The 14,154-nt window shown below is 46.6% G+C and overlaps 1 protein-coding gene across 1 annotated transcript; it reads left to right on the forward strand.

The window, feature by feature from the left end:
* Nucleotides 1–2,190: 2,190 nt before the first annotated feature.
* Nucleotides 2,191–11,197, forward strand: LOC122430851 (pregnancy-associated glycoprotein 2-like). The gene is made up of 9 exons (XM_043451764.1): nt 2,191–2,279; nt 3,593–3,734; nt 4,690–4,807; nt 4,908–5,026; nt 6,218–6,411; nt 7,339–7,455; nt 9,002–9,143; nt 9,229–9,327; nt 11,051–11,197. The coding sequence occupies exons 1-9, from the start codon at nt 2,227–2,229 to the stop codon at nt 11,195–11,197; spliced, it is 1,131 nt and encodes a 376-aa protein (XP_043307699.1). The 5' UTR covers nt 2,191–2,226.
* Nucleotides 11,198–14,154: the final 2,957 nt, after the last annotated feature.

Genomic DNA, 14,154 nt, shown 5'->3' on the forward strand with positions numbered 1-14,154 from the left:
CAAGACAGACCCTCATTTAATTTCTTTTTTCTTTTGCTATTTATTCATCTCTGCTGAAGTATTTTAAGGAAAAGGTTACCATCTCACAAAATATAGATAACCACAATGCATTTTGTTCCAAATAAAATTAACATCTAACATCCAGCCCATGTTCAAATTTCCCTGATTCTCTAAAAGCAGATGTCTTTTCACAGTTTATTGAAAGAATGTACTCATATGTTTCACTTTTAAGTTGTTCTCTTTTAAGACTAAATAACTCTCTCTCTCCCAATTTTAAAGCCATTTATTTGTTCAACAACTGGGAGGAAGTGACATGGTTTGTCTTACAGAATGTCCCAAGAATTGGGTTTAGAGCAGGGATCCACAACACTGGCAGCAGGACCAATACCATCCCTTGGTCTATTGAGAATCGGGTTGCAGAGCAGGAGGTGAGCAGCAGGCCAGTGAGTGAGGCTTCATGTGTATTTACAGCTGCTCCCCATCACTCTCCCATCACCCAGAGATGGGAGAATCTCGTTTTAGGAAGACAAGCTCAGAGCTCCCACTGATTCTGCATTATGATGATCTGTATAATTATTTCATTACATATCACAATGTCGTAATAAAAGAAATAAAGTGCACAATAAGTGAAATATCCTTCAATCATCCAGAAATCATTTCCCTACCAATTTTTGTGGAAAAATTGTCTTCCAGGAAACCAGCTCCTTGTGACAAAAGGTGGGGGATTGTAAGTTTAGAGGATTGCTTCTCTGTATCTTTATCTGTGTTTTTCCTTGGAGACTGGTAGGTAGATCTAGACTTGAGTTCAAAAATTTTTATTGCAATATTTCATATGCAGATATATATATCTTAAGGTGATACTTAAAGAGTCTCAGTATTTCTAGATGCCTCACTTTGAGAGATGCTGAAATGCAGTGGATCCTGAGGCTGCCAGCTTCACGCATCCATTGTATACTCCCCTTTCTACCTTTCACGCATGGTTTTAGCATCCAGTGATGACCTTTGCCCAGATCCATTGTTTCATGAGGATGCTGCAAAATAGTGCTTTCCTGTTTCTACCACTCCTTCTGTTTTAATTTCTGGAATTCTTCTATAAAAATAAGATTCCTTAAACTACTTCTGGTTACATGGAATATGCTACATACAAAAAATATGGCATAAATATTGATGATTATTTTCCTTTCTCAGCTCTCAGAATGGTGTTAGTACCCTAGCAATCTGTCACAGAGACAAATGAGATGTTGTCTATTAGTAGTTTGAATTTCTGACTCTTTTTTCTTTTTTTTTTTCATTTGTTTTTATTAGTTGGAGACTAATTACTTTACAATATTGTAGTGGTTTTTGCCATACATTGACATGAATCAGCCATGGATTTACATGTGTTCCCCATCCCAATCCCCACTCCCACCTCCCTCCCCATCCCATCCCTCTGGGTATTCCCAGTGCACCAGCCCTGAGCACTTGTCTCATGCCTCCAACCTGGGCTGGTGATCTGTTTCACCCTTGATAGTATACTTGTTTCAATGCTATTCTCTCATAACATCCCACCCTCCCCTTCTCCCACACAGTCCAAAAGTCTGTTGTGTACATCTGTGTCTCTTTTTCTGTTTTGCATATACTTTTTATACATTTAATTTGTTCTAATTAAAGAGTGGAATGCTAAAATTATCCCAGTTTTGGCTTCTCCATGTGGATTCGTAAACTTTTCTTAGACCCACTACCTAAAGCCACTCATATGTCCCTGGGCTGCCTCTGAAGTCTTCACTTTTCCATTTGACCTCTTTTCCTCTAGCAATCAGTTCTCCAACGAGGACAGCAAACCATACCTCAGGAAGTTGAAGTTGCGAGGCAGACCACAGGAGATCATGAATGTCGAGCATCGCCCCTAGTATTGATTTTTATGGTGTTCTTAACAGTAATTTTCTCCACGATGGCAAGTTTCTCCATGCCTTAGATGTCCATGCGGTTCACTTTGGTTTTCCAGCCAAGCCTCAAGGAAGAGATCACAGTAGAATTCTCTGAATTCTGAGAATTTTCTAAGACCATTCCCCAAGGTCAAGAATGAAGATAAAAATTTTATCAAGAGCTTTGTATTTTATCAGATCCATTAGTGGCCTAAAGGGGACAATTAGGGCAGGTTAGAGCACATATAACCAGAAGCTCCTGGTCACCACTGCCTGCTAAAGAACTAAAGCTTCCCTGAGTACTTGGAGCCAGGAAAGAAGCATGAAGTGGCTTGTGCTCCTCGGGCTGGTGGCCCTCTCAGAGTGCATAGTCATGTAAGTATGGGGACTGTAAGCCGCATCCTCTTCCTTTCTGGGTTAGAAAGAAATGGAACATTTCCCTGATAGTCTTAAAGTTCAACTCTTACTTATTGATAAATACCTTGTTATAGGTACTTACCCTTGCTTCTTTAGCCTTGGGCTTCCCAGGTGGTGCTAGTGGTAAAGGACCCCTGTGCAAATGTGGGAGATGTAAGAGATGCAGGTTGGATCCCTGGGTCGGGAAGATCCCCTGGAGAAGGACATGGCAACCCACTCCAATATTCTTGCCTGGACAATCGCATGGACAGAGGAGCCTGGCAGGCTGTGGTCCATAGGGTCATATAGAGCTGGACACGACTGAAGCAGCTTAGCATGCAGGCATGCACCTTGCTATAGAAACTGTGGGTCCCAAGGGTCAAGGTGTAGCTTTGCATGGTTGCACAACTCTTGGGACCCCATCATGTGGTGACCTGCTGAAAATGGAACTCATTGCAATTGTTTAGTGGACAACCTGTATAAATGTAAGTGTGGTCCTATGGAATAGCATTTTTCTACATTTTATTCTAGGTCTCCTCTCTGTTCTCTCTCTACTTCAGTGTGTATATGTCTATGTCTGCATCTCTGTCTCTCTCACTTATCTCTCCATCTCTTTGGAAGTCTCTGTGAGTGCAGATCTCTCCGAGTTGTTTTCTCTTCTTTTAGTTTTTCAATTTTGTCTCATCCTTGCTTCTTTAGCCTCTTAATTTCCCTAAATTGATTCCTATCTCCTGGATTCTTCTCTTAACCCTCTGCTCTGTTTCTACTTGGAGAAAGATTGGGAGAGCTACCTCTATGCTATTGTACATCCGGCAAGCAGTGTGACCACAGCCAAGTGACAAACTCCTTGAATTTCAGATTCCTTCCCCATAAAAATAGGATAATAATCCTCTTCTAGACCTTCCTCCCTGAGCTTCCTTGAGAAGGATACAGTGGGATGGCAATAGCAATACTAATGTCTGTCATTGTTGACATTTACGATATATCAGGTACATTATATCCATCACTTCACTTATCTCCCAAATTTTCTATATGGAGGGTGGTAATCGTTACATTTCACCTTTTTACCCAGGAGTAAGCTGAGAGTCCAAATGGTCTTACACAATGTTACACAACACAACCTGTATTCAAACCTACATCTTTGAAATGGCATTTGCATGGCATTCCGATAACAAGGTGACGCTCATAAAAACGCTGGAAAATCCACAGTGCCATTACAATGACAGTTATACCTTAACACGGACAGCTAATCGTATCTTCTCTGTTGTTTCTTTTCTAATCCTCGGTGAAAGTTTGCCTCTAAGGAAAGTGAAGACTTTGCGAGAAACCCTGAGGGAAAAAAACTTGCTGAACAATTTCCTGGAGGGACAAGCTTACAGACTGTCCAAGAGAGACACCGAAATAGCCACTCACCCCCTGAGGAACTTTCTGGATGTGAGTTTGTTGGGAGGATGGTTCTCCTCACCGCCCCCTGGTGCTCTGGGCTAGCACTGCTACCTCTTCTGGCCATGGCAGGTGGGAATTTTGGGCTGGGGCTCCTGCATGAGGCAGAAACACTGGGCAACAGGGACCCCATTCCAGAGAAGAAGGCATTCTCATCCTCAGCTCTTGGTCTGTGGTGACTGGGCCCAGCAATGACCAGGTGGCAGGTAATCATTCATTTCTGTGTCAAAGATGTGTCGTTAGTCTGACGGAGATTGTTCCTTCTGAAATAAGTGAGCCACTCAGTTACAGATGAAGGGTGAGCCATCTCTGGTCAAAGGATAAAGCCAACTGCAAAGCAAGAGTGAATCCCCAGGCAAAAGAATTCAGCTTCCACAGATGCAAGAATCACAGCAGTAAAAAGTCACTGACTGCCTAATCCATGTAAGGCATAAGAATCTGACAATGTGGTTATTCTTATTAGATTACAAAAAAGGGCATATTTTGTCTTCAAGATTGTGCAGGCTAGCCTGAGAGAAAGGCAAAGAGTAAATATATGTCAGATGAAAGGGTCAGCTGTGTGGTGTTGATTGGATGTGGCCTGAGTTTAGAGGGAGTGGCTGGGATTGATCAAGGAGGACCTCCTGGAGAAGGAGGTGCTCAGGCTGGGTTTGAAGAGACTAGAGAGCTTCTCAGATGAAGGCACTAGGACTTCCCTGGAGGTCCAGTGCTTATGACTCTGGGCTTCCAATGCAAGAGGTACTTTTTCAACCCCTGGTCATAGAGAGAATATCCCAGATACTGTGTAGCACAGGGAAAAATATCAAATCCTCAGCGAACAAAGGCTGTGAGCTGCATGGTGGTTGGAAAGTGATCTCAGGAGACATGTGACACCCAGAGGGAGGCAGCAGTGGGGCCATCAAGGGGAGCCAGATCTGCACTAACCCACCCCTCCTGGTCTCCATAGATTGCCTACGTGGGGACCATCGCCATTGGAACACCCCCTCAGGAGTTCCGGGTCCTCTTTGACACAGGCTCAGCTGACTTGTGGGTGCCTTCCATCACTTGTGGAAGTCCAGACTGTAGTGAGTACAAACACCCCCCAACCCACCCACCTTTTCCTTGCCCTGACTCTCCCTTCTCCACCCTTGGCACCTGACTGACACTCATCTCTTGTGTCTGCAGAAACACACAACACCTTCAATCCTCAAAATTCTTCCAGCTTCAGGGAAGCAGGCCAGACTTTCACCATCTACTATGGACCTCAGCTAATTCTTGGATTGCTTGGCTCTGACACAGTTCGGGTAATGTGGAAACAAAAGCTGAGTCAGGACTGACTATGGAGTGACCACTGCTTTCAAAACAGATACAGGACCAGCTGGCAGGACCATCCTACCCTAACTCCCATAGACATTGGCCATCTTACCCACAGGATCCTGTCCCTGGGGAGACGTCTCCATAGTGACACACAAACAAATGGATTAGCTAACCCAGAGAGTGGCTCGGGCTGTGGACTTGCAGCTCCTCTGCCCATGAGCAGCTCAGGGTTCATTTTGCTGGGAGCCAGAAGAGGGGGAGAGAAAGCACCGGCTTTTATATTCTCAGACTGTGCTGGGCACTGCCGTGGTAATAACTTTCTTAAAGCTGCAAAAACCACACACGGCAGATGCATTGATTAGCTAATGATACAGATGAGGAAACTGAGGTACAGACAGCAAGAGCCTTGCTGAGGTCATACCTGTGGTAAGCGGTGGAGCTGGTGGTGGGTATTTGGGGAAAGGAAAAAACTGATCGGGGGACCCTGGGTGAAGTCAGGAATTTCAGATATCCAGTGCAGATATGCAGGAGGCCAGAGACGTAGGGGGGCCTGATAAGTGTGTTCTCAAACACTTTTATGAGGCCTTTGGAAGTCTAATAAAACCTATGGCCTTCCTCCCCCAAAGTACCTGAGTAGTTCGCCTCTCTCTCTTATTCTCTCTCTCTCATACACTCTCACACAAACACACAGATACCCCCAAAAGGGTATTTCCCAGGCAGGAATTTCATAAGAACCCTGCCAGAAACATTGTATAATGGACTTCAGTATTTCTGGCCAGATGCAGAATCCAAAATATGTTACCATCAATCCAGTCCATTTCTGTCATCATTTCATAGAGACTCCAGAGAATGCTCTCTTGCTCTTTACTCATTTTGTCCATAAGGGGGCACCATTGGGTCCTGGCCTGACTTTGGCTGTCCCACTGGTACAGAAGCCTTGAGGCCAATTTGACTCATTCAGAAGGTGTTTTTGAGAGGGGCAGAAGTTTTAAAATCCATGGACCCACATAAATGGAACCCAAATTCCCCTCCCAGCTCGGTCTAACCATCTGAGGTCTACCAAGAACACAGAAAGGCCTCACAGAAAGTTCTCTGCAGAGCTAATGGCATTTCTTCCTCAGCCCAAGCCTAGACCCACTTAACAAACGTTTATGTGAGAACACTCTTCTCGCCCACAGATCGGGAACTTCGTTAGCCTTAATCAGTCGTTTGGCCTAAGCGTGGTGGAATTCGGGTATGATGGTGTGCCCTTTGATGGCGTCCTGGGCTTGGCCTTCCCCTCCATCAGCATCACAGGTGCCATCCCCATCTTTGACAACTTGTGGTCCCAAGGTGCCTTTTCTGAGCCTGTCTTTGCCTTCTACTTGAGCAAGTAAGTCTGAGCTGGACAATCCCTCTCTCCAAATTAGTTGTCAAATCCTTTCAGTTGTATGAAAATGATGCAACAATTGATACAGAAGTATCCTGGGAGATAGACTAACCCAGGATAACTATAGCCCCAGGTCCCCACCTGGCTTCACCACTGGCTTTTATAAATAAAGTTTTATTGGAACACAACCATGCTCCTGGGTGCAAGAGCCAGGGCTTGGTGTAGGGGTTGAGTGAAAAGGAAGACTAATGCAAGGTGTCAGGATACGAGTTGGAAGAAAAGGCAACAGGATATGCTGATGAATTTGACATGGAAGGCAAGAGAGGGATGGTGGAAATCTTTCCTTCCTCACTAACATTTCACTGAGCACCCAGGACCAGCTACACAACTTGCAGGAGCCAGTGCAAAAAGAAAGTGTGGGATCCAAAACAAAAGTGTGGGACTCCATTTTGAACAAGTATTGGGAATTTCAAGACAACGAGAGCAGAGGTGGGAGACCTGCTGAGTGTGGGGCCCAAAGGACAGCACAGGTCACAGGCCAGTGAAGCCAACCCTGTGTGACTTGAAGCCACACCCTTAGTGCTTCAGGCCTTGATGTTTCTGAAAAAATACAGGCTGGACAAGGGGGAAGCCAAAACCCTTCAGCACACTGTCCTCTGAGGATATCTCTGAGCACTGAGGTCACAGGAGATCCAGGGCCTCTTCTGAAGACTGAGTGGGTGGAGCCCGGCCAGGTGGCCCAGCTTCTAACCTCCTCTGTGCCACTCATTACCCAGCGACCGACCTCGGTTTGGTTCTCAATCACTCTTAGCCTCGATTTCTGCATATGTAGATGGGGACCTTATTAGGGCCTTGATGGTGGACAAGCACAGCTCTCAGACAGTGCTGTTGTTACTGTCCTCTAAGGATCCCCCTCCCTTCTCTCTGCAGAAGCAAGCCGGAGGGCAGTGTGGTGATGTTTGGTGGGGTGGACCACCGCTACTACAAGGGAGAGCTCAACTGGGTACCAGTGTCCCATACTAGCCGCTGGCAGATAAGCATGAACAGGTAAGCCTCTCCTTCTGAGGGTCACCTCAAGTGATGCTCCCCTATCTGAACACAGACACAGGCAGACACACAAATGCACTCCCAGACACACAGTCAACAGGCATACACACCACCCACAAGGACACAGACAGACACACAGACACTCATGCAAAGATACAATAGGCACATATAAATAAACATAGCCAGCTAGAGACACACAAGTACACACAGAGCCACGTATTAACACACACATAAACAAACACAGAAACACATAGACCCACAAACCACACATGGGTTCATAATCAGCCCAGGCCTGCTGACCAGGTCTCTGAACAGGGTCCCTCACAGGGTCCAGAGAGGCCTGTGCAGCTGCGGGAGGACTGCACCCCTGAGTGTGAGGTGGGAGGCATAGTTATAGGACTTTACAGTGTGGTGAAAAGAGGATCAGGAAGAATTTCCTCAGCCTGAACAGAGCTGTGATAAGATGACCAACTGTCCAGGGCAACAAGGGACCAAGGAAGTTCTCAGTACAGAGAAATGTCAGTTTAAAAACAGGGAAAGTCCTGAAGAAATGGGGAAAACTGATCTCCTTAGGGAGAAGCTACCCAGCAGTGGAGAGAGGATGGCCACAGTCTTGGGACCTGAAAGCCACTCATAAAAAGAGACACCCCACGTCCCAGGGCACACAGTGGGGCAGGGGCTATAACTGAGAGAATCGGGAAGGTGGAATCCAGGAGTGGATTGAGAACAAGAGGCAATTATTGATGAGATTCTGTGTTTTACCCTCAGATAAAATCTTACCTGTCCTTTGAGGTTCTGTGTCTAGTCAGGTATTGGCTGATCAGGGTCTCAGTGTCTGAACCCAGGGAGGGGGTGCTGCTCAGAGACACACTCTCCCAGGGCAGCCGGTCTCTCCCACCCCTATGAGAATCTGCTGCCGCAGGAACCTCCATCTTCACTGTGTGTTTGACCCATTGTTGGTGAGACATCAGATATACCTGTCTGGATGGTCTCCATTCATTATTTTCACAGTCTTCTTTCACTCATTCCACAAACAAGCATTGTGCATCCACTGTATGCCAGGCACTTTAGGGACGTGATGAGAATAAAACTCGCCCTCACATCTAAGAAAGCAAATTGCAAGAAATGACACATACACATAGTGAATTGTCAGTTTGGTACACGCTAGACATGAGCAAGGGTCTACAGAGAGTGACCAAGACAGGAGACTGATACACACCAGGGGAAAGACTTCCCTGAAACCATGACAGTTAAGCTGGAATCTGGAAGATGAGGAGAAATTAGCTAGTCAGAGGGGAGGGTGCTCTTCTAGGAAGGAAGACCAGCTTGTGTCAAGGTACAAAAGAGCCTGGTGTATTCAAGTACTGCTCAAGGATATCAAGAAAGGTGCTGTGATCAGAGAAAAAGAAAAGTCGGGGCAAGAGATCATGCACTATTCTGGACACTGTCAGGAAGGGGGCAGCTGTGAGGGAGGGAGCTCACAATTTCTTCAAGGAGGGAACGTTCTGCATGACCCTGATGCCCGCTTTGTCCTACTGTCTCTCAGCACCACCATGAACGGGGAAGTTGTTGCTTGTTCTCGTGGATGTCAGGCCTTTGTGAACACCGGAGTACCATCGATCTATGGCCCAAAAGAAATGGTCACCAACATCCACAAGCTCATGAACGCCAGGCCCGAGGGTTCTGAGGTGAAGGGTCATGCCACAGGGTCACTCCCAGTCTCCCCACATAATAAGGATCCTCTGGGCCAACCTCTCTCCTTCTCTCTAACAGTATGTGGTTTCATGTGATGCAGTCAACACCCTGCCTCCTGTCATCTTCAACATCAATGGCATCGACTATCCACTGCCCCCTGAAGCCTACATCATCAAGGTGAGCAGCCACCCCTGAGGGTTGGTTCTCTAAATTGGGGTTTGCAGGAACCCTTGGGCTACTGCTGGGAGGAGGGCACCCTCGGCAGGCCAAGCCACACCATGGCAGATGCCGCTGAGCCCCTCTGGCTGGGCCAGCATCTCCCACAAAATCAACCGCTTGAGAGTGGAGGACGGTCTGGGATATCTGTCCTCCTGAAATAAATGTGGAGACACCACTCCATGCTGGCATGGTGGGAGTCACAGGGAGAGGGGAACACTAAGGTCTTCTGCCCTCATAGATCTTCAGTTCAACTAGAGCCCTCAGATGCAGGAACACGGAAAGTCAGCTCTAGTGATCCCTAAAATAGGACATGTGACGAGGGGGCTTGGCTGGTGGCGGTGCTGTGTACTGTCCCACCATAGTGATTAACAGTCTCCCTTTCCTTCTTGAAATTTTCCCGGTTACAATCAATTACATGGCTACCTTAGACGTTGACTGCAACTTCCCCTTGCTAAGTCCCAGTTCCCCCTCTGTGAGTCGGGCTGCCCGACCCTTCTGTGGGGAGGTTGGATGCTAAGGTGAATGAAGGGCGCACAGTGCCTGCTCAGACCTGACACAGGGTGGAGGCTTCACGCCAGCTCCCTCTGGGAGGTCAGAGCAGGCTGTCGGGCTCAAAGACGGCTGTGAGGAAGAGAGGGAATTGCAGTAATTCTAAAACCCCTGATTCATGGCTCCATAGGGAGGCCTGCTTGGGTCTAGGCAAATCTGCCCTGGATTCCATGCAAATGGAAACCCACGATGCTCTGCAAAGGGACCCTGGGGACTTATTAGGGGTGATGAGGGCTATGAACCGACCAGTGGGGATGGAGACCTGAATAAGTCACCCAGCCAAGCCTGGACTGGCTGAAGGGTGAGTATCGGTCCAAACATGCTTCTCAGAGGGCCTGAGCGACGTCTTAAAGAACGTGTTGTGAGCACTGCTTTGAATATATTTAACAGGCATAACCAACAGGGAGCTACTATATAGCACAGGGAACTCTGCTGAATGTAAGGTGCAGCCTGGATGGAAGGGCTGTCTTTGGGATAAGGATACATGTGTATGTATGACTGAGGCCCTTTACTGTCCACCTGAAACTCAGCATGTTGTTAATCAGCTATACTCCAAAGCAAAATTAAAAGTTAATAATAAAAAAAAAAAAGAACAGGTTTTGGGGATCCAGGAGAAGAACAGGCATTCTCTGCAGAGAAAACGAGGAGCAGGAGTCAGAAGGAAAGAAACAGAGAGTGTCAGGGGAACCAGGGACGCTCTTGTTCTTTTCTGGAAAACAGTATTGCAGTATGGCTGATCGGTGTTGCTTAAGTTCTGCTGCACAGATAAGTGCTTTAGCTGTACATATGCAAATATACACATTCTTTTTCATTAGTTAATCAATAAATATTGAATATCGTTCCTTGTGCTATAAGTAGGACTTTGTGGCTTATCATTCCTCTGTATATTACTTTGCATCTGATCATTCCAAACTCCCAATCCTCCCCTCCCCACACTCCTGCCATATGGAAACCACACGTCTTGGCCCTTTTTGTTTTTGGATGAACCCTCATATCCCAAGGTGCTGAGAAAATCACCTGATACATACCAAAAGAGGGAAATGAAACCAAGAAGTGTGCTAGGACTGGATATTGAGGAAGGGGTTGCAGGTAAGCTCACAGGCTGACTGGTGTGTGTCTCTACTTCCCCCAGGAAAAAAACTCCTGCATTAGCGCCTTTCACGGAGTTGTACAAGCTGCCTCTTCAGAGAACTGGCTCCTGGGTGACGTCTTTCTGAGGCAGTACTTCTCAGTTTTTGATCGAAAAAATGAAAGGATTGGTCTGGCTCCGGCAGTGTAAATGCGTGGACTGGTTCAGGAATCAGTCAGGCCTCTCCTAACACACACTCGCTCTCACTAGGGCACTCCTGCCCAGCGATGCTGGTGAACTGTGTTTGGTGCTCTGCAAACCCTAGTCTCAGTAATGAATAAAATGTTTCACTCTTAATGGTGCTAAAACAAATGGGTGCCTCTTTTTGGGTCTGGGAGCTGCATCATAATCAGGCAGGATCTAGAACCAAGTCTGAACCACTAGGGAGAGGAGCTCAACTCCTGCTGGTTTCAAGGAAAGGGGAGACTTTTCAGAAGAACACTGGAGATCCTGTACATAGGAACCAGAGCAGGTAGAAAGATCTCAATGACTGGACCCAAAAAATCAGAAGTCATCAGTTCTCTCTCACCCTCGCTCCTTCCCCTCTCTCTTCTTTGATTGTCTTAGCCCAACAGCTTTCTTCCTTAAGGCTTCTACACCTACTGAGGGAGACCAGGGCTACCTGCCCTAGGGTTTTATATCCCTAAGGCACCTAACCCATAAGGGAAGTAGCTCAGAGACTTGAGGGTTCAAGGGAGAGCTCTGACTAGTCCACCTCAGATGACATATTTGTATGGTATCTCCCATTTTCTTGAAGAGATGTCTTGTCTTTGCAACCTATTGTTTTCCTCTGTTTCTTGCACTGTTCACTTAAGAAGGCTTTCTTATCTCTCCTTGCTGTTCTCTGAATGTCTGCATTCCTTTGGTTTTAACTTTCTCTTTTGTGTTTGCTTTCACTTCTCTTCTTTTGTCAGCTATTTGTAGCCATCCTCAGATAACCACTTTGCCTTCTTGCATTTCTTTTTCTTGGGGATGGTTTGATCACTGCCTTCTGTACAATGTTACAAACCTCCATCATTAGTTCTTCAGGCACCCTGTCTACCAGGTTTAATCCCTTGAATCTATTTGTCACCTCCACTGTAAAATCATAAGGGATTTGGTTTAGGTCATACTTGAATGGTCTAGTTGTTTTCTCTAGTTTCTTCATTTTAAGTCTGGATATTGCTTGCTTCTCCCTACACAATTAGTAGCAGATCACCACCCTCCATCCCTGGTCGAAGCAGAGCAAAACCACACAATTTGGGAACTGATATCCTGAGTTTCCGCTTTGGCTCCTCATATCCCGAGTTGTGTGACCTTGATCAAGTCCCTTAACCTCAGTTTCCTCATCTGGAAAGTGGCCATCATGATGATAATTCCACCTTGGAGATTGTATGTGTGCCTGGGAGGAGCGAGTAGCCGTGAGAAGGCTTTTTGAATTCCTGAGTCTGGAACAAATATGAATTATGCTGCCTCTTGTGCTGGCAATCTTCTGTTTAGAGACAACTCCCGCCATGCCCAGGGCTCAATGTGAGTCAAGCAAAATGACTGCTTTTCTGAACGAAGACAGGGAACTCTGACTGAGCCAGCACTTCTGTTTTCCTGGCTCCACCAGGAGCTAAAGAGCTGGCTCGCTTACTCCCCTCCTCATACTTACCAGCCAACCTTTCCTTGCCAAATACTTCTAGCCTAAAATCACACGGCAACGAGTGCTGTAAAGGCTTTTGGTCTCCTGTCAGTTCCCCACATCTCCTAGGTAGCACAGGAAGCTGTTACTTTGGCAACCTGCACAGTCCAATCTCAACCTGTTAAATGGAAGTGTCCCCATTCGGCCCCTCATGTCTAGAACACCGGCAGTTACCTTAGAAACCTTCCAACGCCTGCTGGTTAGTGAGGAAATACATGTGAACCTGAACTAGCTTTCTTTTCCAAGGGTGATTCCAAACATGCAATGAAGTAACCAGATAGTTAGTCATCTAACTACCCACAGGACTTACCAAAAGCAAAGCACCCATCATGCATTTGTCACTTGCCTCAAAACGTCATTGAAATGATCTGCTGCAACAATTTGAAACATTGGCATGTACACTCCAGAAGGAAGACTTTTTTAGATTTCTTTCTTTCTAAGGAGTTTCTGGGGTTGGGATTGCAATTGGAAATCTCACCACACCCCAGTGCTAAATAGTTAACATGGCATGAAAGACAAAAAATCTCATTCAAGGCTTCAGAATTCATATTCTGGATTGAAACCCAAGGTTGACCTTTTACTAGCTACAGGACCTTGGACAAAGTATTCAGCCTCTTAATTTGTTTCTTAGTGATAAAATGGGATTAATTCTGTAACAGAATTCGCTCTTTCACAGACCTTAGCAGGTGGCCATTGCTGTGCACCATTGGCCCTCACCGTGTTACCAGGCAACTGTTGCCCCAAGACCATTAGTGATCTTGCTCTGCCATTGGTTGGTGCTGCAAGTGGCCCCTCCCCAAACAACCAGCTGTCTATGAACATTGCTTAATTAATTCAGCCTACAGTGGATGGAGAGTTGGTTCTCAGGCTAAAGTGAGATAAGAGTTGGATCCCATTCTTTACCTGGGACCCTCCAGCCTCCCTGGCCTTGGGCCAATGGGTTAGCTGCGGTACACAGGGAACCAGCTTGGGGGTATCCTACAGGGCTCCAGAGTCCTCACCAAGGTCACCCTTGGTCCTGAGTCTGGCCACAAGACAGTGGTGAACATCTCCCCGCTTCCTGTCTCGGGGACCTAAGAGCAGTGGCAGTCTGCCTGGGTCACAGTCTGCAGGACTTGCCCATCCTGCAGACGGGCAGGCGGTGGAGCTTGAGGGGCACTTGCATCCTGGGAGCCTGGCTCTGTCAGCAATAGCAGCTGGGCACATATGGGGATGTAGCCCTGAGGGAGCAGAAAATTAGGATCTGGTTCCTCTTAACTAAGACCGGGACCTTAGAAGGAGAAAACTGTGCCTTGGGACCATGCCCTTTCATTTCACAGTGGAGAACATTTGTTTGGTAGAGATTTACAGGGACATCATTACCTGCCCAAGACCTGACCTCAGGAACAAAAGATATGACACCAAGAAGTTTGCAACAACTAATCACACCACAGAAAATAAG

This window comes from Cervus canadensis, chromosome 29 (genome assembly GCF_019320065.1).
Source record: "Cervus canadensis isolate Bull #8, Minnesota chromosome 29, ASM1932006v1, whole genome shotgun sequence".
Taxonomy (NCBI): Eukaryota; Metazoa; Chordata; class Mammalia; order Artiodactyla; family Cervidae; genus Cervus; species Cervus canadensis.